The sequence below is a fragment of the Neopelma chrysocephalum genome, unplaced genomic scaffold (genome assembly GCF_003984885.1).
Source record: "Neopelma chrysocephalum unplaced genomic scaffold, ASM398488v2 Primary Assembly neopelma1_97390, whole genome shotgun sequence".
Classification (NCBI taxonomy): Eukaryota; Metazoa; Chordata; class Aves; order Passeriformes; family Pipridae; genus Neopelma; species Neopelma chrysocephalum.
This window is the reverse complement of record NW_020926031.1, coordinates 763,672-786,156: the sequence shown is the minus strand read 5'-3', so window position 1 is coordinate 786,156 and position 22,485 is coordinate 763,672. Positions and strand designations below refer to the sequence as shown.

Sequence of the window (22,485 nt, the reverse complement as noted above, 5' to 3'; positions counted from 1 at the left end):
AAAAAAAAAAAAAAAAAAAAAAAAAAAAAAAAAAAAAAAAGGAGAGAAAATTCCAAAGATGGTTACAGACAACTGAAATGAGATTGTCATCTCTGTTTGGTGAGAACACGATACTGCAAGCTATTCCCAGGCTTGCCAGAGCTGACTCCAGCAATTCCCTTACCCACTGCCCATCTGGCAGGGCCTTTCCCTCCTCACACATCTTGGTGCAGGTCAAGGAGACTGACACCACAGTTCCCAAAAAAGATATGCCAAGCAAAGCGTGCTTCAGTGCCAGCTGTCCCAGATAGAGTTGCTTTGGAGTAACCAAGCAATGTTTGCAATACAAAACCAGAGAGGACATTTGATAGCTCAAGTATAGAAAAGCTTTTGTTTCAACACACTCTTACTCAGTTACTACAGGTGATGAATCCACCACTAGTTAAAACAGAAATGCTCAAGGCTGGTAGGGCTTTCCTGGTATCTAAAGCAACAGAAATTACCTCCTAGCAATACATACAGTTTTTCTGGACATATCTCAAGGCAGTAGAGCTTTACTGTCACCCAAGCTAGCTTTAAATTTGGGGAGCTTTCTGTTTAGGTATTTGTAAAGCACAAAAAAACCCCACTGTGAGCTGCATAAAACAGAGAAAATTGTAAATATTCAAGCCCATGCCAGACTAATCTCTCTCCAAGAGAATGTGCAAAGTGAGCCTGACCGTAGCATGGTCACAGACCAACATACAAAGTGTCCCACAGTATCTAACATGTGAAACTTCATACAAGGATCTCACAGGTCTTGGTGTCACCAAGACAAACAATTTGAAGAATGTCACCAAGTCTTCTGTCCACCTGAAGCAGCAGCCAAATTCAGCAGGGTCCCCAGGTCAGGCTGGCAGCTTGAATGGGTTTGGATGCTTCCTTAGGGAGCATGATTAAATCCAACACAACTGTAGAGACACCTTGGCCCACAGGAGAGGACGTGGCCATCTATTTACTGTAACTCTCAACCAAGACTATTCTTACCTCATTCCATTGCCCTGTGATCAGTTCCCAAATGAAGATCCCATTAAGTTACCCTTTCCTTTCCACTGTTCCAGCACCCAAGCTTTCAGACTATTCTTTCTAGTTTTCTTCCTGCCCTCTTCCTCTCCCCATCCCAGAAAAACCACAGATCTCCTACCACTGCTCTGTAGCAACTCCCAAGGGTACAGGGATGAAAACTGCAAAAGCACCAAATTCCCCCAGCCAAGGGAATGAAGAACTCATGAGTTATTTCCGGTTAGTCTCCCATTTTGAGCAGAGTCTGCAACATTGTTGCCATCTGACAAAGCTTTGGCAAAGGCTTGCCTTGGACAAAAAACCCAAAACTTCAAGGGCTGCTTAAAGTGAAAGGTTAAAACTGAATGTTCTTATTGAGCCAAGGTTTGTCTTTCATAGCTCCGGTGTCAGAGTCCCACATACTTATCCAGCATCCTGATAGTGTGTGGGAGAAGATCACAAGAAAGCAGTTTCTTATTTTTCCCTGTTGCTTTCACTCCTTTATTGTCAGCATAAGATCATGCTTGGTTTGAAGTCTTTTAAGAAAAACTCACCCAGAAGAAGACTCCCAAGTACTTCTTGGGGACATGGGAGAGCAGCACAAAAAGCCACACAGCACCACACAATAGCTTTGATCCTCCACCACCAGTACTGATCCTTAGGACAGAGGCACTTGGCTGGCTTCCTAAAGGGAATGTTTTCTCGCCAGACGTGCCTGGCAGCAACACAGGAATTCAAGGAAAGTGCAATAACTCGTTACAAGCTAGGTCTTTTCAGGCCTTAATTTTTATCTAGAGGAGCAGATTCCCATGCTAGTGCTGCTTAATAATGGAAAAACTTGGATTTTGCACGGACACACTCTCTCATCCACAAAGGTAAAATAGCACCACACATCTTGCTGTGCTCTCCAAGAGAAAAGCAAACCTACACTGTCCCAGCAAACACACACTCCCAGCAAGGAGCATTAAATACTTCCAGAAGAGGTTACTACATCATGCCTAGTGCCAGCAGGCAGTAGTGATTAACAGGAGTGCAACCCAGGGCTGCAGAGAACAGGCCTCCTCTTTGCCAGCCAAAGCCCACGACAACCTGAGGGGAGAGTTGACTTCTTGGAAGAGGTGACCTCTTACATCTAGAAAGGGAGAAAGATGCAGTGTGATGGGCTGAGGTGAAGTGGGGCCATTTCTGCCCCACTCCTGCTCACACACTTCATCCCTGTGGCCTCTCCATCAGCACAGAGCACAGCCTGGATGAGGGTGGCAGCCTGCCAGCTCCCATGCTTGGGCAGCACAGCTTAGGAGCTCTCCCCTTCAGACTTGAGCCCTGAGTGCCACCACAGTCACAGGTTTCTGAATGCAACTCATTTTCTATAAAGCCACAGTGCATGTAACAATAACCTGCTTCCCGCAGGCAGGGCTGGCACTACCTACAGGGAGCTGTGCTGGTGTTACACACCAGCATCTCTCCTTATATTGATCCTCTGGGATATTTCAGGATGGAAGTTTACTGTGACAGGACACACAGCTTCTGCTTCTCAGAAAAGGTGTGAGGTTATTTGCCAGGGTAACGTGGTAACATGTAGAGGAAGGTAACAGATACTGAAAGCAGCTTGAACACAATCCATGAGAAAGAAAAGGGCTTTGCAGGCAAGAGCAGATACTTTGAGTGAAAGCTTCATGACTCCCCAGAGAACAGTAAAGCTACAAGGTAGAAAGGGTTTAAGAGAGATTAGAAGTAGAGATCAGTAGAAACAGGAGAAACCCACCAATCCAGATGGTTCTGTATGTTTTTACTAAAGGTAAATACAAAGGTTATTTTGGTTGGATCAAAGAAAGCAGTAGCACAGGCAGCAGATGGATGGAGATGGCTGCAGGACCCCCTACTTCTGCCATCAGAAGGCCTTCAAGCAGCCTTATCTGTTCCCACACCACTGACCCAGTCTGAAGAACTCCCCCAGCCGTTCTGGGGCTCTGACTTTGCTTCTTCTCACACCATAGGAGGGACCTTTCCATCAGGAATTACTTCACTGTCCAAATTCTTACAGCTGCCTAAGCCAACTGAGAAGATACCACAAGCACAGCTGATACCAAAACTCCATGAACAATCCCTTCAGCTCAGCCAAGCGGGAGGATTTAACCTCTGAAACCAGAAGACACCAGTCTCATCCTGCTGTTACTAGTGCATCACAAAGAGAAGAGCTCCATCTGGCACCAGTAACTGTGGAAATAGCAGCTAATGCATATTGTAGTCAGTCACCCCTTATACAGACCCTTTGAAGAGGGAGTAGATCTGTTTCAGCTATTCAAAGCAACATTCTCAGAAAGCACAGAAGTCTAATATGGGTCTGGCATTTGTTTCTGAGGTTTGTGCAAAGCCCAGACTCTGTATGAGATCAAAAGACCAGGAAAAGCCCTAGTCGTGGCAGAGCAAGACTTCACTTGACTCCAATGATCCAAAAACCACCCCCCCGCATAACTGTGCTCTAATAGCAGTCAAAATGCAACTCACTGGTGACCAAGATGTTTGGAGCAGCCGCTCCTTCTATTCTGACTGCAGCTGCTGGATAACACAGCAGCTCTGGAACAGCTGCACTGCCAATAATAAAACACGGTGAGTGTTACCACAGGGTGACTGCATCAGCAGGCAAGGCTCTGGAAACTACGCCTGCCTGCTGCCAAGGTGATCCCAACACTGTCACCCCTTCAGCCTCTCCCTAGGTAGACATGCCCGGTGCACTAAAGTCTACAGTGTGGACACACTCCAAGCTTTTTCGTTTTCTGATATTCCTACTTCTGGCACAGCCTAATTTCTGCATTATTAAAGTTACCACCACCACTACTCATCTTCCCAGCAATCAATGCAGGCACCCTTTGCATCAGAAGTCTTCCTCACCTGAGGTTCAAACCTGTGCCCATGTCTCATGATCACAGTCAGCCCTACCAAAAGCTATCATCTTTTTCCTCATCTAAAGCTTTTCCCAGACACAGCTCATATTTCAACACTATTCTCTTTAATCAAGCACATTTTAATCTGCACTTCATACTGTTCAGTTCTAATGATCCCCTCCATGTTCAAACACAGCCTGCACACAGACCTGCTCCTCCTCTCACTCAAGAGTTCATCTGATATCCATCATCTCCATCCACACTCTCTTCTTCAAAGAAAAGTTCTCAGTATCAGTTAGCTCAAACTTCCAAATTAGGAGATCACAGTCAAGCCCCAGCTGTCACTTCTGCCCCTTTAGATTGCAGTCTTGAGACAACACTCAGGAGACTAACTTTTATCAATCAATCACACCAGTAAGTCAACTGAATGATCAATAACCTCATTAACACACCACCAGTATCTCACGGTTATTTTTATCACTTTGCACACAGCTATGAAGCTACTAATCAAGTCTTATGAACCACACACGATGTTTAGAGTCACAGGTGCCACCCTTCCCTTCCACACCATTTAGCCCTCTTTGCTCTATCCTCCCCCAAGTCTTTCCAACATAGACCTGATGGAGAGTCCAGCAGGTTGTTAAAGGAGCATCACTTCAGCATTCAGTGTACTCAGGTCCTCAGGCTTCACTACCATCCGTAGATGTCTGCACTCCTGCAATCAGCTGCTCCCACCTTTGTCTCATTTTATACCTTATTCTCTTATTTCAGGATCCACTTTCTCTGCCACGCTCATGCCTCCCTTACTCCAGTCTCCTCCCAAACAGACAGTCCACCCCTAATTATTTCTTCCTCATTGGTCTCAGTTTTGCTATGTCCATAACTAAGCCTGACACTTTTGATATCGTTACCTAGGCAATCTCAGCCTTACATGGTATTACTGATACGGTGCGGGTGGCCTTGCAAGGTTCTACCCTGCAAAAGCTGCTTCAGACACCCCTATAATTATCTGGTTCCTCCTGGTTATATATTGTTGACTTTACACACTCCAAGATAAATCATTCAACTCCAGCCTTGATTCCTGTGCCCAGCTCCAGTTACCTCCCAGCACTTTCTTATCTCACACACAGACAGTTTGCATAGCAGAGCAACATGTTTTGCACTTTCACAGCATCCCGCTCTCTCAGCTGCTTGATTACAAGTCATTGTCCTTGAAGTGTTCTTGGGAGAGTGCTGATGTCCTGCGAAGGCCTTAGCTGGTTACATAGCCTGGCTCTCCAGAGGGACTTTATGCCCACAGTGGGTTTCCTCTGTTGACACACACCAGCGTCACAGCAAAACATTTGAATTTTAACTACTTGTGTTTTAAATACACTTGGATCCCATTTCCACATATTCTGCGTTGAGAATGGATGTTCAGAAATGCTGAAGGTACAATCTTCCACACTTGTACTAGGTCTTCCCATGGGATCATCACCCCAAACAGAGGAACGGGGCAAAAAATTTTGGGGTTGTATTACATACAACATATTCATTCAGCATATAAAAATGTCTTCTGCTACAACAGCAACACACACTGTTTTTCTAGTGTAAGTTCAAACATCGGAGCTAGAATAACCCCTGGGAATATTGCTTTTTGCATCCCCCAAGGCAGACAGCCACAGCATCTGCTGATCTACAACTCCCTAATAACTTTTAAAAAAATCCAGCTACCTTCTGTTAACGGTCTTTAGACAATACAGAACATAGCTCACAAATATCATTATTGATTTTTTTAATGGGAATCAAAAGACAATAATGTGTTTTGAAGAAGACAATCACTTGGAGAGGCCCTTCTGTGTCATTTTTTCTGAACTAAAGTCTTTAAAGCCTATCATGACACAACAATAACAATTGACATTAGTATCTTTCACAAGCAGGTGGTGCTAGGAATGTTACAGGATAGAGCACTGACATGAATCAATACTACAACCAAGTTACGCTACTATATGTGGACTTTCATCCACTTGATCAAAAAGCAGATGTGCCAGGATGAAAGAGGCACCATCTCCAGAGGTATTTGAGTATTTGTATTTTCAAAAAGCCAAAGAAAGTGCAGAACACCTCAGGCGTAGGCTGCTACAGCAAACATTTAAGCTAGAACCAGTATTGTTTTGCCACCATTACTGGAAAAACCACTGCAACACAGACTGGTCTTTAGTCATAAGTGCAGAACACAAAGACAGACATTTGTTTGGTGTGTAGGTACTCACATCCTGAGAAAAAATATCCGTGATGATGCCTTCACTTAACAGAGGAGCAAGAAACAACCTGATCTTAAGAAATCAGCTTGCTTTCTACAGTCTCTTTACTGACGTGCCTTAATGAACGTACTTACAGAACCAGGAGATGCATTAAGATACCACATCACACCTTGTGGAAGTTTTCCTGTGGTAACCAGGGCTGCAATACCTGTCTGAACATGCCCTTGTACCTAAAAAAAAAAAAGCAACAGGAAGCTCATTCCTTCAGCAATTACATGAGTTTCACGCCCAGACAGGGAGCAAGGATAGAGGACACAGGTAAAGAAACAGCTAAAATCAGCACGTAAAGCCAGCATGGAAAAACTTCAGAAGCACTCACCAGAACTTCAGGTTCTTTCTTGAGTCAGCAAAACACTATTAGTAACACCCAAAGAACTATAAATTTTAAAGTAACAGACTAAATAACACAGAAAGAAACCCACTACTGGCTTCTTCTTCCTTTTTTTTTTTTTTTTTTCCCCCTTTGCTTTACCTCCAGGCTTTTTATTTGCACTTAGCTATAACTGAGCTGGTATTTGTACTCACTGCTCATCTAGTAGGTTGTAATTAAGTTAGAAGCCGTATCAATGGCTCCCATCAGCACTACCTTATTGTAAACACCTGCACTGTCACGGGCCTTTGGAGATAGAAATCTCTATAGGGGTTTTAAAAGGGTGACTTGGTCTTCAGATCAGTTCATCATTACCCGGCACAACAGCAGCAGCAGTACATGCTCCTTAGGGATACTTAGTGACTCCATGACCTTAGAGGTCTTTTCCAAACTAAATGATTCTTTGATTAATGCCTTATACCTTGTTCTGCTGCAGGTGATCTCAACAGCTGAAGCTAAAGACCTACAAATCACTCTTTAATTACAAACACTGTTGATTGCAATTAGTTGCCTGGTTTCTATGAATTTATGAAAATGACCTGTTTAGGAAACTACTAGTAAGTCTAATGCACAAAAACATTGGAAAGTAATAGGATGCAATAATACAAATTGGCTTTATTGTATTACAAATAGCAAATTGGCTTTTGCCTCAATTTTACCAGGTTAAATTTGAGAATACTTGGATGGGAGCAACTGTTGCAGTGAGAGGTGGAAGGTGATGCTTATGCTGAGCACAGGAATTGCTTCTTTGAGAGAAAGGCACACAGAGAGATCTTAAATAATAAAGGACACAACACTCCCTATATTCTGACATACACAGGATGACTGTAAATGAATCCTGGGAAAGAAGTGCAAGTAGCTGATGACTAAAACCACAGATAGGACATTTGATGGACTTCAGGGAAGGCTGCCTGCCCCCAAGCAGCCATGTACATTGTTTTGTTTCCACTGTGTCATTTTGCAGCTTGGCACACGCTCCTTGGAGGCTGGAGAAAAGGAGGCTAAGGGAGACTCCATAGTTTCCTATAACTACCTGAAAGGAGGGTGTAATGTGGTGGGGCCGGTCTCTTCTGCTATGCCTGCAGTAAAACGACCAGAGGAAATGGCCTTAATCTGAGGTAGGGGAGATTCAGAATAGATATCAGATTTTTTTTTTCAGTGTTCAGGTGGTCAGGCATTAGAATAGGCTGCCCAGGGAGGTGGTGGAGTCACCATCCCTGGAGGTGTTCAAGAAGCCTCTGGATCTGGCACGGGGTGATATGGCTGTGTTTTAGGGCTAACAGTGGTGGTGCTGGGCTGATGGTTGGGCTGGATGATCTTAAAGGTCTCTTCCAACCTTGATGATTCTATGATTGCACGACTCTATGATTGTACGACTCTGATTGCACGACTCTGTGACTCCAAGTGTTGGAGTCCTGGCGACAGGCAGATGTACCACAGAGAAGGCTCCGCCCGCCCGGCTAGAGAGGCTCCTGCCGCTGGGAGGCGGGGCTATGCAAATGAGGGAGCCGGGTGACCTCACACGAGATGGCGGCCGGGAGGTGGCAGCGGCGGCGGCTTCACTCGCCAGGACACAAGATGGCCGCGGGGCGGGGCCTGGCGGGGAGGGTGCGCATGCGCGGGCGCGCCGTGCGGAGACGGAGCGGCGGGGGCGCGCAAGTACCGGACGCAGGTAGGAGGTGCTGGGGGCTCTCCCGTCCCATTGCCGGCCCCGGTTTGTCTCCCCACCTGCAGCGGAACGCGGTGGGGTGGGGGGTCCCCCCATCCACTCAGGCAATTCGGTTGGGATGGGGGAGACACCCCCCCAGTGGGGCCATTCCCCCTTTCCCTGCAGTGGTAGAGCCCTAGCATGTACTTCCCCCCGTTACTCTGGACGGTCCCACTTTGGGCCTGGGGGTGCCCACCCTCTCTCCCTCCCTGCTGTCAGTGTCCGTGGGCGGGAGTCTTGGTCCTTGTGCAGTCGGTCGGAGTCCGGATCCCGGTAAGGAGAGGCGGCCCTGGAGTGTGGAGTGGGGCTCTGGTGTCCCTGTCACACGTTCCCCTCACGTGGCAGCACAGCCCACTGCCATGGAGCCCGTGGGAGGGTGGCAATGCCCCTGCCCAGCCACCCTTTCCTCTCCCAGGGCTGACAGGCCTCCCCTCAGTGTGGGGAACCCTGTGGATGGGGCGCTGGGCTGCTCGGCCATGTCCAAAGGCACAGCGTCCCCATCTCCGGCCTCGCTCCACAGGTATTGCCTGGCTCCCTGTGCTCTTGCACATGTGGGACATCAGCAGCTGTAGTTGCTGTCCTAGTGCTGTGTTTTTAGCCCTAAATGCCACAGAGATCCCTGGTGGCCTCAGCAGCTGGGTTCCTTCCAGTTCTTCAGTTAGTGCTGTGTGGCCCTGTGGCTGCAACTGGGGCATCACGGGGGGACTGGCTCTGGGAGGTTTGCACAGGTGAAGAGACTCCCTGTTGGGAAGACAGGCATACAGTAGGAACTCCTGGTGGCTGCGCTTGGCGAAGTGGTAAAAAGTGTTTCTCACCTGGTGCTTCCTCTGAAGTCTTAACAAAGAACAGACATCTGTGCAATAATCCCCTCTTGTAGCTTCTGTGATCCTACTCTTGGGGGTTGTTTTCAATGAGGATTTCATATTTACTTCCAGATTTGTAATTTGAGGCCAGAGTTACCTGCCAGTGGTTCCTATGCTAGTGCTGCGAGGTCCTCTACAGGATCAGAGCTTATATTGACAGCAAATGATGGGGAAACCCATCATTTTTAGTACATCTAACACACTTCCCTTGCACTGTAAAACAATGAATCATTTAGACACGGGATACCATGTGTTGTTAAGTTAAAAGCCTTGTCAAGTTCCAAGGCTATGAGATTTACCCAGTTACCTCTATTAACAAACCTTGTGTACCCGTTAGGGAGTGAGATCTGATTGAAGGAGATTGCTCTGCTGGAACACAGCTCCACAGAAACTACCATCTGGTTTAAGATATTAATTGTCTGTGTGGCAGTTGTGTTTACGTGTATGAGCCCGGCAGGAGTGACGGAAGCACCTGATGGAAGCACATGATTGCCTGTAACAAGAAGGATGTTAATAAACCTCATGATACACAATTATCAGTGATTGTTCAGTTGGTAAACAGTACTGGGAAACACCCTCATAGCCTCTTCCAGGCATGTTTCCATGCCTGATTCAGGTGGTGTCAGAGTTTCAAAGGCTTCATTGCTTCACCCTTCCAATACCAGGCTGCTGGGAGTCTGCTGTCGGGGGATTCCTTCATATTTCACACAGGACTATGTTTGGCGTTCCCTCGGGACTCCCTCTTAGTAAGTGGGTTATCTGAGGAAATGTGGAGTGAGGATTTCGGAAGTAGTACAATGGAGAAACAGAGCCTTGGACCTTTGTTCACCTCTAAGAGGGTGCACAGGATCAAAGTTTGGTCAAAGGAGCCTAAATTTTGTGTGTCTAGGAAGGAGCTTTCCTGGGATAGGAATAGGCTTTTAAAAGTGTTTTTTTGTTTAAGAGGGGGTTCTTTCAGTTTCATTCAGTGAAATAGCTCTGTGGAGGGATTTCCTATCTTACTGACAGAGTCCTGCCAGAATCCAAGTAGCTTAGTGAGTTGAGGACCCTCTGAGGTGTCTTATGTCTTGGACATCTCCTGGGGAAGGAGTGTGCAGAACCTGTTCTGTGCTCCCAAAATGGACTTGTCACTGGTGGATAAGCCTGACCAGATGAAGACACCTGTGACTGTCACTTACAGTGTCTGGGAGGAATTGATGTGCCCAGCACCAGGTGCTTTGCTGGGGCAGGTCACAGAGCATCAGCTCTTTCACAGGTGCAGCTCCAGCCTAGCTTCCTATGAATGGGGCTGGACTGCCGGGATCCCAGTCCTGTCTGGCCATGACAAATGTCTAGAAATGGGATCCTCTCTCAGGTGACTTTTCCAGCTGATGGGTGGATTTATTGTGTGGCAGTTGCAGAAACACGGAGCTGGTGTATTTGGCCCTCTGCTAGTAAAACACCCAAAATCCAGGATGTGCAGCAGAAGCAGTGTAGTTACAGCTGAAGCAAGCATAGACATATCCTGAGGTATTATTTGGGACAGTCCAGCCTGCGTTACCCACACAGTGGAAAATGAATGTGAGAGTCATCCTGTTACTGCAGTCAGGTCTGCAGATGACCTATTTCAGGCTCCTGAGTGGCAACCTCAGCACATAAAAATCATCTGGCCCTGCTTAAAAGGCTGGCTTGGGCCAAGATTCACATCTATGGCTCTGCTGGTAGCTCAGTACAAGTGACTTCTGCTGTGGAAGGCTGGAGCTCAGCCTTGAAAGCCCAAAGCGTTGCCGAATCATGATGGGACACAGGGACTTGTGAATCCAGCTGTGAGCTGGCTGGGAAGTTACAGCAGATGTGTGAGAGCTGTGGTGTGTTTCCTGACACTGCCATACGCCAGAACTCTCAAACAAAAGTAGAGCTTTCCTGGTAGCCAGTGTTCAAACATCCTTCTCAGGAAGATAAGATCTGCAGACGTCACTGGCAGGAGCCAGATGTCAAATGCGGAGGCGGAAGTTCCTCAAATAAAGGCTCGTTTCTTTCTAATTTACGAGCTTGTTGCTTTATGACTGTGTGTTAGAAGTTCAGCATGAATGAATAGCTATTCCCTCCTGCAGCTCCTTTTCCCATTACTACTTACAGCCTCATGTTGAAATGTTGAAAAGTTCTGACATACTCCATGAGTAATTCTCCATCCCAAGGAAAAGGTTATGAAAATACCAGTGTGACAAGCTTAAATAATGCAGTGCTTTGGGTGTAGAAGCAAAATCTGCTTTTCACAGACAACTATGATTTGTTTCTTTTTAACTGCACATTTGCAGACGGGGAGGGAAAAAATATCTATAAAATGACCTAACAACTATCCTAGCAAAAAAATCACAAATATCAGCTGGCTGGAGGGGTTGCACATCTGCGAGGGAGTGACGAGGGAGAGGAAGGAAAGGAAGTAGAAGTTCACTCTCTTTGAACAGCACTATAGTATGTAAATGACAAAATTAGGTGTCTCTAAAAACTTCAGCAGCTGTGGTTTGTGCAACATGTGCTCAGGGAAGCATCGTTTGGATGGGGACAGCGTGAAGTGCAGCACTAAGAACCGAGCCCTGAGCAGGCTCTGCTTTCAGACAGGCTTTGGGTAGCAAAGGCAAGTCTGGTTTAAGAATTGCCCTTGTGGGTCACACTGTCAGTCTGTCTCTTCCTATATTCCCACAGTAGCAGCAGGAGATGCTGTTTAGGGGGAGAACACATGAGCTGGGCCACCATCGGTGGCCTTCCCGCTTGTCCACCCACAGCCTCGGTTCCGAGTTGCTGGAGGGGATTTCCCTGTCTGCTCCCTTTTGTAGCTGTTTGTGCACAGCTTTTTTCCATGAATTTGTCTTTGAACCTGTTGCCCACTTCTGTAACCTTTGAGAGCAAATGTCAGGTGTTTGCTACCTGCCAGGTGAAGAAGTATTTTTGTGTGCTTTAAACTGAGTTCCTGCTAGTTACAGTGAGTGCTCCCAGATCTTGTGTCCTGACAGTTCCACTTTCGCCTTATTCCCTGCACATGGCACTGTAAACCTCAGTCATGTCCCCCTTCAGCCTTTCCTCTCTGCCTAAAGAGCCCCACCTGTTTAGTCTTCCCTCAGAAGGCGGCTGCCTCAGTCCCTTGGGCACCTTGTTTTCCCTCATCTCCACGTCCTGTGAAGTTTGTAGTGAGGTTGGATGTGCATGCAGTGGTCAGGGTCTGGATACACTGAGGTTTCACGTGGTGCAAAATTATGCTGTTCCCTTGTTCTCCATCCCATTCATGAGAGTGCCTCGCACTCTGGTGCCTTCATCTGCCCTTGAGCCAGTCCTCCACAGAAGGCTCTTGGTGAGAGACAGAGGACTTAGTGGTGGGACAGTTGGCTTAGCTCTCCCTTCTTCTTAACCTTTATGTTTAGACATCATGATTCCTTTTCAATTGCATACAAAATGCAATTTCCCCTTGAGGCTTGTCTGTTTTTAATTACACCTATAAAAGTTCATTGTCTGGCTGAATTCGCCTCCAAGCAGTGTCTTCCTTTTATCTGGCCATGGGTTTTGGCATGGCAGGGATGCAGAATGATGACTTAGCTCCACAAGAGCTCTGCAGTTGGATCCAGTTGAGGTTTAGTGCTTTGGCTGGGAGTGAAGCCGATGTGCAGTTTCAATCTAGTGATGTAATTGATTGGAACAAATGCTGTTCCTCTTTCTGAACTAGTTATGAGGAATTCCTTGGCCTAGGCAGAGCGGATGGTTATTTTTGCTCTTCTAATCTTGCCTAGAAGTGGTCAGACTCATGGCTTCAGGGAAATGCTGAATGGGACTGGCATTTCATCAGTTTTCATACCCAGATGTTTATTCTTCTGTTTGATCTTCTGCTTGGACATGCTGCAGCTGGTGCTGGAAGCCCGGCAAGGCTGGCTCAGTGCGTGGATTCCCATTCCTTATGTGCTCACTCTAATCCCACGTTGCAAAGTCCCAACAATATGTCTGAGCTGGGTGAGTGCTGACCCCAGAGGGCTGAAATGAAAGTGACTATGAGCCCCTTATCTGGCTTTTGACAGTGTCGAGAACATGACCTTGTTGTTACCCTTCATATATGTGCTGTGAACAGGCCTTCTTATGACAGCACGGGCTGGAGAAGCTGGCTTGCACTGATTTAAGAACCCTTAACATCTCATAAAAGTCCCTCTGAAGAGGGGCCTTGTGCTTTGCCTTTGGTCTGTAGCAACTTGAGCATGAGAGGGGGCTCAGCCTGAAAAGCACAAGAGAACATCAAGGGAGGATGCTGGTCCCATCTCCTGGCCATGAGCTCCAGTCAGTGCCAATGTGAGGAGTCCTCTCCTCACAGTTGCCCCTTGTGAACATCCAGCAACTTGTTCTGGTCTAAGGCTGCCGTTTCCACTGGTTTTATTTCTGTACGTATTGCTGTCCAGCCAAAGCATTTTTATTTCAGGCTCCGATCCTAAAATCTAGGCCACTGCAAGACGAGCTGGAGAGCTGCTAAGGCACTTCTGGTCGCCTTTATCATATGATGGCAGCATGTCTGCTGCGTGCCATCATGTTCTGGTCGTGTCTCTTCCTGCCACAAAGCAGCAGCACTGCTTGCCATAAATAACTGCTGTCTGACCTAGCCCAGGTGCAGTCAGCCGTGGCTGCCCACGCAAAGCAGGGTGCACGTGTGAGGTTGCATCACAGCTGTTGTCATTTTCATTTGGCTAAAAATTTACACTGGTACCTAAAAACGTCAGGGACTAGGTGTGTTTTCTGAAGCTGCTTTGTTGTTTGCAGCTGTCGAGCTTGATTGCTCCTGTGACCTTGCCTTTAAAGAGCTTTAAATAAATCTGCTACTTGCTGGATAACAAAGAACATTACAGGGTAAAGGACGGGGTGCACTGCCGGGAGCTCGCAGCCTGGCCGCAGCCTAATGAAACAGCTTTAGTGCAGCAGAGACCTTCTAGTCTCTTAAATCCCCTCCAATCCACTTTTGAACAGCTACTCAAAGCAATATGAATTCTGATCTCTGCAGACAAAGATTTACCAATTAACTTGATTCACCCTTTACTTTATTTAAGAAATTGAACCCGGTTTCATTTTATTTCGTTTTATTTATTTTTTCTCTCCTGCAGGAGCAACAATGGATTGGCCCCAACAAAGATGTAGCAGGTGTTGGGAGAAGACGTCTCACCTGAAATGGAGGTGATTGTGGGAGCTGAATGCTGACTGCACCAACATGGAGCTGCGACTGCTGGCTTGTCTTTTCCATTTGCCCACTGCAGTGATCTACGGGTCCTTGTCGCTGTTTGTTTCCATTTTGCACAACGTATTCCTCCTGTACTACGTGGACACCTTTGTCTCTGTTTACAAGATTGATAAACTGTCCTTTTGGATAGGAGAGGTTAGTCTTTTCCATAAATTTCTGCCCTCTTAAGTAAGGAATTCTGAAACCAAGACTGCTCCTTGCTAGACGTGTGAAAAGTGTTAGTTGTAACAGCAGTGTTCCCCTTTGGGAGCCTTAGGGAGCCTTCTAAGTGCTTGGGCTTTTCAGTTTTTCCTACTTATATGAAGATAGAACAAGCTGGGATAGAAAACCTGGAAACTTTGTTCTTAAGACTGCCTTTTCTCTGGGGACATTGCAGTGTTTCACAGGCAGGGAAAACCACTCGCCTCACTGCCAGATGCTCGAAACAGGGGAATCCTACAGTGGTGGTAGGGCAGGAAAGGTGGGCGGGGACAGTTCCTGCTGGTGGCTCACTGTGCCAGCTTAGCATTGCTTGCTTCAGTGGCAGAACTGAGTCTTTGTTGGAGCTGCCCTGGGGTTTGTTTCACTGTCTTGTTTTCTTTCCTAGACAGTGTTTCTGATCTGGAACAGCCTCAATGACCCTCTGTTCGGCTGGCTGAGTGACCGAGTGTTCCTTAGCACACAGCAGTAAGTGAAGTTCCTCTTCCAGCAGAGGCTGGGAAGTTGTTTATTCTCTGGGGAAGATGATGTGAAATTGGGAACTTTAAAATGATGGCAAGAGAATGGTTTCTGGGGTATAGAACTCTTAAATACCTCCTTTTCCTGGCACCTTTGAAGTTATTAATGTTGTTTCAGTACCTGGATATATAGAGGAAGTCACACACCTATTGGGTGGATGTGACCCTAACCCTCAACAATCATGAGTGGTGCAGAACCTAAAACATGGGCATCTAACATCTCAAGCCCCTGCTATATGAGCAAGACTCTTAGTGGGGTGTTAGAGAGCGTCTGTACATAGTTTGGGAGGCAGAAGTGGGAAAAGGACAGTTATATTTCCACATGGAATGCCTCAGACCAGTTGTTCCCAAACTCTCTGAGATGGGAGCTGAGGGAAGACAGCTCTGCATTGTTGGCCATTAGCATTTCTTGCGTATTTACGTCAATATTTTAATGAAAATCACTGTGTGGCTTTCTGCAACTAGTAAAAACTCATTGAAATCATTGACATTGTGCTACGTGCAGACAGTACAGCACTGTCAGGAAGAGACTTGCTCTGGAGAAAAGAAAGTCCCTTTCCACACTTTTTGGCCTTCTTAAACCCATACTTTCAGTGTATTCACACATTATCTGAGAAGGTGTCTGATGTGGGTGCTTGTTACATAAGCAAAAGCTCTATTTGTGTCTGTGCCACTTACATGACTCCCTTGGAGAGGAAGAATACATGGCTATGCAGGGCTTTGTCCAAGTGTCTAAAATATTTTTTTTCCTTCTGTTGCAGGCCAGGAGCAGAGATTTCTTCCCCTGAAGTAGTTCTGAAGAGGCTCAGAGCACTAAGCCACAATGGCCCCCTCTTTGCCGTCTCTTTCCTGGCTTTCTGGGTTGCCTGGGCTCATCCTGGTTTGCAGTTCCTCCTTTGCCTTTGCATGTATGACAGCTTTCTCACCATGGTCGACCTCCATCACAACGCCTTGCTCGCAGACCTGGCTGTTTCAGCAAAAGACAGGACTAGCCTCAACTTCTACTGCTCCCTCTTCAGTGCCATAGGCTCCCTCTCTGTCTTCATGTCCTATGCGGTGTGGAACAAGGAGGACTTCTTTTCCTTTCGCATATTTTGCGTCCTGCTGGCCCTCTGCTCCATCGTTGGTTTTACCCTGTCCACACAGTTGCTCCGCCAGCGGTTCCAGGCTGATGGGAAAGAGAAATGGGACCAGGAATCAACCCTAAAAGAGTAAGTGTCACCAATTCTCAGCAGAGACAAAAGCCTAGCATAGGTCTGCAGCAAACTGAATGTGTGGGAAGATCCAGGACAAGGCAAACTTTTGTTAATCATCTGTGGTTCTTGTCTATTGATACAGTTTCCAGGATCAGCTCTGTTATACTGGCTCTGAAGGCCCTCTGAAAATAGAACAAACCTATCTTGTGACACCCCTGGCCTAAACTGGAGGCAGACCCCTGACCTGCTGTATGGCCACCCAGTGTTTGGAATATAAAATGAGTTAATATCTAGAGCACCCAGTGAGGCCTGTGAGTGGCAAAATGTCAGATGCAGCTTATGAAAGCATTTCTGCTTGAGCATGAGACCACCTTGCTGCCCATTCCCTATGGAGTTCAACAAGTGAATGTCTTGCCCTGTTGCTCGCTTTAGCTGCCTGGTAGTAGCTGGGCTGTTGGTAGGCCACAACACAGCTGATATTCCCTGTTTAGCTCCTTGCTTTTCCTTGGGCTGCTCCTCTTGTCATCTCTTGCTAAGAGCTGCCAGCATTATGCTGTCGTAGCAGCGGATCCCGATGAGATCTGCCGGGTGAGCTGACTGCAGGGATCTGGAAGAGGAGCGTGTATGTATCAGGATGGCTATTAAGAGGAGAATGCGTTTATAGACAGAAATGTAAATTTTGTTTCTGGAAGACAGGTGTACTTTGGGAGACCTGTTGCCTGTGGTTCTTGCTAGCAATAAGCAATTGTTGTAGACTCCACTGTTTTGCTTTGGTCCAGGAAGAGGAATGGCTGGGTTGGGACCTGAGGAGAGACAGTTCTGCAAGTACACAGGAAGAGCTGGGGGCTCTGTCCTGCCTCCTGTGAGGGATTTATGGTTGCTGTTTTCCCTCCTTTCCCTTTAGGCTGTACATTGAGAAACTCTCCGTCCCCCAGGAGAAGAGGATCACCCTGGCAGAGTATCTCCAGCAGCTCTCCCGGCATCGCAACTTCCTCTGGTTTGTCTGCATGAATCTCATCCAGGTAGGCACAGCCGTGACACACTGTGATTCAGAGGATGAGCACTGGCTCTGGCTGTTTGACATGGTGATTCAGCAGTGTGTGAGTTCCCCAGGAAGGGCAGAGATGTTTCCAGCGCCCACTTGCTCTTGGAGCCTCCTGCACATTAAGCAGCTGGTAGCCACTCTCCCTGCTTGTGACTGAGAATACTTCCTGAGCAAGCTGTGGGGTGCTCCTTCCTCTCTGGAGCGTAGGCTGGATTACAGGGGCTGGCTGAGCTCTGTGCAGCCCGTGTGGGGTGCAGAAGCACAGGGCTGGCTGACCGTCAGCACAGTCTCCTTCCCCATTCTGCTTTCCTGAGGCTCACATCGCTGTTCTCTCTGTCCAGCTGGATCTACCTCCCAGCTGGCTTTGCCATTTCTGTTCTTCATCCTCTTCAGTGATTACTACCAAATTTCGGCAGCCTGCCCAGCTTTGTGTGCTGCAGTCATGGCTCCCTGGGGATCCCTCAGTTCCCCTCAGGCAGGCTCTTGATGCTGGTCTGCATCTTTGTGTTCAAGTCTTGCTGCCGCCTTATCTGTGTCCTGCCAGCAGCCTCCTCCCTCCTGCCATGCCACTGTGTCCCCAAAGCCTCGTGGTCACTGCTGTCACCTGCTGGCCCTGCCTGTCCCAACAGCACTGTGCTGTGCGAGCCAAGCCTCGGCAGCTGGACAGCAGTGCTGACCCCGGGCACATGGTGGGCATGGCTGGGGGCATGGCAGCTTTGCAATCTCAGCTGACAGTGCCAGAAACTCCACAACCAAGCTCTTGCTCTGCTGAAGTACTCCAGGTCCATCCTGCATGGTCCCTTGGCATGGGGCTTCTAGGACAACGGAGCTCAGAGGGCTGTTAGCTTTTTCTGTTCTCTCTCACTGCTGTTCCTGCTGACCAGCTCGTCTGCATGCTGCCTTCACAGGTTTTTCACTGCCATTTTAACAGCAACTTCTTCCCTCTGTTCCTGGAGCACCTGCTGTCAGACCAGATCTCTGTCTCTACTGGATCCTTCCTGCTCGGTGAGTCTCAGGTGGGACTGGAGGGAGCAGCTGAGTTAGGTAGGACCTGGCCCAAGTCTGGGTTTGCTCTTCCCACACTCTGTCTAGGGAGAGGTGTGCTCACATGCAGGTCGCTGGGCTGTAAAATTCACACATGCACACAGCCCACATGCTTCCCTGGGACCTCCAAGTTGTCCTTCCTGGGCATAGAAGTAAATTGGGGCCTCTTCTAGTAATAACAAGCCTGGCATGCTGGATGTCAGACTCCACGGAGGTATTGCTCTGAGCATTAGAGGCTGCAGATAGTGTCCCCAGGGTGCAGCAGGGAACAGAGCCCTGAATTTAAACCCTTTCCCTCTACAGCATGTGGACCATTTCCAGGCTGCCACAGATATGTGGGCAGTGATCCTAGAGTTACCCTGGGAGGGTTTTGTGCAGCCTAGGTCTGGTCAGGCAGTTCTGTCTTTCTGATTTTTGCTCCAGTCACAGCTTCTGTGTGACACTGGGCAAGTCTTTTCTTCCTTCCTACCCGTGAGGTTGATGGAAGAAGGCCTCCCTCTGTAGGAAAGTGTGTGCTGTGCCATGAAGCCACAGAGTAAATCTCCTGCAGCCTTCTGTATGTGCATAGGGGATGCTTTGTATTGTGTCCTACAGTCCTGCTGGCAATAGCCAGCCTTGTTCTCTTACTCTCAGTATTAGACCTGGGGGCATGGTGGAAACTGAAACTCCGTTGAGCTGTCTGTGCCTCTGTCTCTGCTCAGGTGTTTCCTACATCGCCCCCCATCTCAACAACCTCTACTTCCTGTCGCTCTGCCGCCGCTGTGGAGTTTACGCTGTAGTGCGAGGACTCTTCTTCCTGAAGCTGGCTCTGAGTGTTGTCATGCTCCTGGCAGGACCTGACCAGGTGTATCTGCTCTGCATCTTCATTGCTAGGTAGGCAGGCAGCACTTGCTTCCCATGCCCTTTGCCACTTGGGAAGCAAAATTATTTGCCCCTGTTTTAAGGAGAGGGGTGGGAGGCTGGGAACAGTAGCCGGGGTCACACATAACCCATGTGATTTCCAGCTCTGATAGCATATGGGATGGGTCCCTGGAATCTATTGGCTGTGAGGGAGGCAGTGATGTTCAGGAGGGCACAGACCAGCTGGACTGGCAGCAACCTGCAGCAGCCTTTCCCAGCTGCTGAGAGCTCCTCTCCTCATCCACAGCCCTCAGTGTGTGCTGCAGCTGCCCATTAGCCCCTGGCCTGGTGTGTCCTTTCCCCAGGCCTGTCTGTGTGGCAGGTCTGGAATGATCCAAGGCATTGCTGCAGGGTACAAAGTCTTATTGCTAGTGGTGTTCCCCTCCTGTAACCTGGGCTTCTGAAATTCTTATTTAAAGTGTGGAGAAACCTTTCTCACACTCTGTTTTCTCTGATCTCTCACCTATTCCTGTCACTTCTTGATACCCCTATTCAGTGCTTTGCCTGTTGTTCTGCAGCAACCGTGTGTTCACAGAAGGGACCTGTAAGCTGCTGAACCTGGTGGTCACCGACTTGGTGGATGAGGATCTAGTCCTAAACCGTAGGAAACAGGCAGCCTCAGCTTTGCTCTTTGGGATGGTGGCTCTGGTCACCAAGCCAGGCCAGACCTTTGCCCCTCTGATCGGCACCTGGCTGCTCTGTGCATACACAGGTAAGGACGCTCCTGGGGAAAGCAGGGGGCAGGAGAGGGCAGACCTATGAGTTCAGTGTCCTGTCCCCTGGGGACAAAGGTCCAGTGGCTGAGCTGTGCCTGGTCCTTGCCTTTCCACAACCAGTCACTCAGAGAGAATGGACGAGGGTCCACCCCCACTGTCCCCAGTCTCACAAACTCTTCTCTGACACCAGGCTACGACATCTTCCAGCGCAACCCCCTGAGCAACATGGTGAGTGCCCAGCCAAAGTTGGAGTCTGCTGTGGCCTTGGAGCCAACTCTTCGCCAGGGCTGCTTTTACCTCCTCGTCTTTGTGCCCATCACCTGTGCGCTGCTGCAGCTCCTCAGCTGGTCGCAGTTTAGCCTGCACGGGAAGCGGCTGCAGATGGTGAAGGCTCAGCGGCAGAGCCTGACTCAAGGCCGAGCACCAGAGGTCAAAACAATCTAGGGGTGCTCAAGCCCCCGGGGTGCTGCTGGTTCGAGGCTGGTGCCGGAGGGCAGGCGAAACGCAGGGATGGCAGGCTGAGAAAGCCCGGTGTTTGCGGTTCAACTGTGAAACGCTGTGATGCCAACTGTTTCTCCTTCCAGGAGGTGGTCACTGTGGAAGGCAGAAAAGTTCAGCATGTGAGGGGCCTGGGATAGATCATTTGGCCACAAGAGCAAGAATATTTTATCCCAGCCTGTTCCAGGGAGGAGAGAGCTGCTCATTCCAGTGAGGAGGTGCTGGGTTGCAGTGTGTGCTGGAGGCAGGCACGTCCCCAGTGCACTCTTTTACCCTGGGCATGGCCCTGGGGAGCCACAGCCTCTGGCTGAGCAGGAGGAGAGTGCACCGGGAGTCCTTCCTTGCTAGAGCCTTGCAGCTTTGGGGAGTGGAGTGGGAGGCTCCTGAGGGACTAAGTGACTGAGGGGATGATGGTAGAACAGCAGGAGCAGGGATGAGAGGACCTCAAAGGCCTTTCCCAGTAACTGGTACAACCCTCCCACATACAGTGCTGCAGTTCTTGGACCAAATCCACTCTTCAACATTTCTTGTTTCCAGGACAATATCCTGCACAGGCAGGATCTGCTGGCTGTGTTTTATGCTGAGGTTCTGTCCTTTGTGGCCTTGCAGAAGGCCTTGTTGCCAGCCTGGGAAAGGTGCAGGGTTTGAACTGGATTCAGAGCCTTGAGCTGGATCGTCTTAGTGGGCATCCTGTTGCCTATGTTTATCCCTCCTCTCCCCTCCACAGTCCCTTCCACTCAGTGCTGTCACACAGCTGTGCCATGAGCCCCCTCCCATGCTGGCACAGGTCAGGGAACCAACCCCTAAATGAGCCAATGGAAGTGCCTCCCTGCCCAGGGCCATCCCACATGACCTGGTGAGGCAGCCTGGCACTGTCCCCTGTTGCAGAGCACAGCCTGGAGGAACACCAGGTCTTGCTTTTGTGCCTTCAGTTTCTCGTTGGAGCCTGTCTGACACAATGCTGGGCAGTCACAGGGTTGAGATTTTACAGCCGTGGGGAGAGGTAGACACCTCAGCTCCTCTGTGCTTTAAACAGTGCCCCAGAGTTTGATCATCTCACCTGGCTGCTGAGACAGGGATCCAAGGAGAGCAGGTGTTTTGGTCTCCCTGGTTTTGGCTGGGAACAGATGGGACAGGTAATCCCCATAGGGGTCCCTGAGGTAAGGGGGTGTCTACTCAATCCCTGTTATATGTTTGGGAGCAGGCAGAAGGGATGTGCCAAAGTCTGTCTGCTGCAGGAGGAAGAGGGTAGGCAGGCAGTGTTGTTGCACAATGAGGGATGTGCTGTTCTTTTTTTAGTGCCAGGTTCCCTCTGGGGTCTCAGCCTGCCAACCTGCTATCTTGCCTCAGGACACAGCTGCCTTCTGTCTTGGACCAAGACATTCCTGCCATGAGGCTTCTGTAGCTCTTGATGGTTCAATCATAAGTTATTTGTGCAACTTCTAACCAAGTTCGAGAATGATTCTTCATTTCATAAATTAAAGATGATCTTTTTCTGAATTGCTTAATGATTTTCTTCTAGCTGGTGGCTCTAACCTGGCCAAGTGCATGTGGTGCTGTGGGGCACAGCTGTGACTGTGTGGAGAGAAGGGGAGAGCTCCTCCCCACAAAACTCTGTGCTGGGGCTTGGCTGTTTCTGCAAGGGACAGAGGGGATCAGTGGGCTGGGGTGGGTATTGCTGCCTTTTGGGGGGAGGTGTCACTTACCTTCTGCTTTGGAAGGCCCCAGGGTTAGGTCTGTCCTGTTCCTACACCTCTGCTGAGGACAAGGCACAGTGCCACCTTTCCAAGGCCCACCCTGCCAGCACAGCTTGTCACGTTAGTTCTCTGCAAACACCTGGGCTGGCAACAGCTCCCCTCACAATGACAGTGGCATCACTGCCCTCATCCCTACTCAGCCTGGGCTGCCCTTACTGCCTCCCCCAGTCCTTCTGCCTGCAATGACAGGGATCTCAGAGATAATAGTTGCGGAGGAGGGAG

At 48.7% G+C, this 22,485-nt stretch overlaps 2 protein-coding genes across 7 annotated transcripts in view; one reads left to right on the top strand and one right to left on the bottom strand.

Moving 5' to 3' along the window:
• Positions 1 to 6,337, bottom strand: part of LOC113961770 — an 11,758-nt gene extending 5,421 nt beyond the window's left edge. The window contains exon 1 of one of the 3 annotated variants that reach the window (XM_027672331.1): positions 6,318 to 6,337. The gene's annotated coding sequence lies outside the window, so the exon portion shown is untranslated. Of the gene's footprint in view, positions 1 to 4,522; positions 4,602 to 4,658; positions 4,726 to 6,317 lie in introns of those variants that run through there. The other 2 variants (XM_027672329.1, XM_027672330.1) reach the window with 2 other exon arrangements.
• A 1,850-nt stretch (positions 6,338 to 8,187) lies between these two features.
• Positions 8,188 to 22,006, top strand: MFSD13A (major facilitator superfamily domain containing 13A). 4 transcript variants are annotated; one of them, XR_003532359.1, is made up of 10 exons: positions 8,188 to 8,250; positions 14,258 to 14,526; positions 14,978 to 15,057; positions 15,869 to 16,318; positions 17,208 to 17,325; positions 18,257 to 18,353; positions 19,094 to 19,265; positions 19,811 to 20,004; positions 20,199 to 21,674; positions 21,745 to 22,006. XR_003532359.1 is itself a non-coding variant. In XM_027672158.1 (9 exons), exons 2-9 carry the CDS (start codon positions 14,362 to 14,364, stop codon positions 20,450 to 20,452), a joined length of 1,530 nt encoding a protein of 509 aa, XP_027527959.1. In that variant the 5' UTR covers positions 8,188 to 8,250; positions 14,258 to 14,361; the 3' UTR covers positions 20,453 to 22,006. The 4 variants fall into 4 exon arrangements, 3 of the variants coding, with proteins under 3 accessions (XP_027527959.1, XP_027527961.1, XP_027527960.1); XM_027672158.1 differs by having other exon boundaries at positions 20,199 to 22,006; XM_027672160.1 differs by lacking the exon at positions 21,745 to 22,006 and having other exon boundaries at positions 20,125 to 20,231.
• Positions 22,007 to 22,485: the final 479 nt, after the last annotated feature.

Bases quoted from the DNA above. Each gene is read 5' to 3' on its own strand.
- MFSD13A (XM_027672158.1), top strand. From the start codon at position 14,362: ATGGAGCTGCGACTGCTGGCTTGTCTTTTCCATTTGCCCACTGCAGTG. The intron at 16,319-17,207 runs GTAAGTGTCACC...CTTTCCCTTTAG, and splicing joins CAGGAATCAACCCTAAAAGA to GCTGTACATTGAGAAACTCT. The intron at 20,005-20,198 runs GTAAGGACGCTC...CTCTGACACCAG, and splicing joins GCTGCTCTGTGCATACACAG to GCTACGACATCTTCCAGCGC.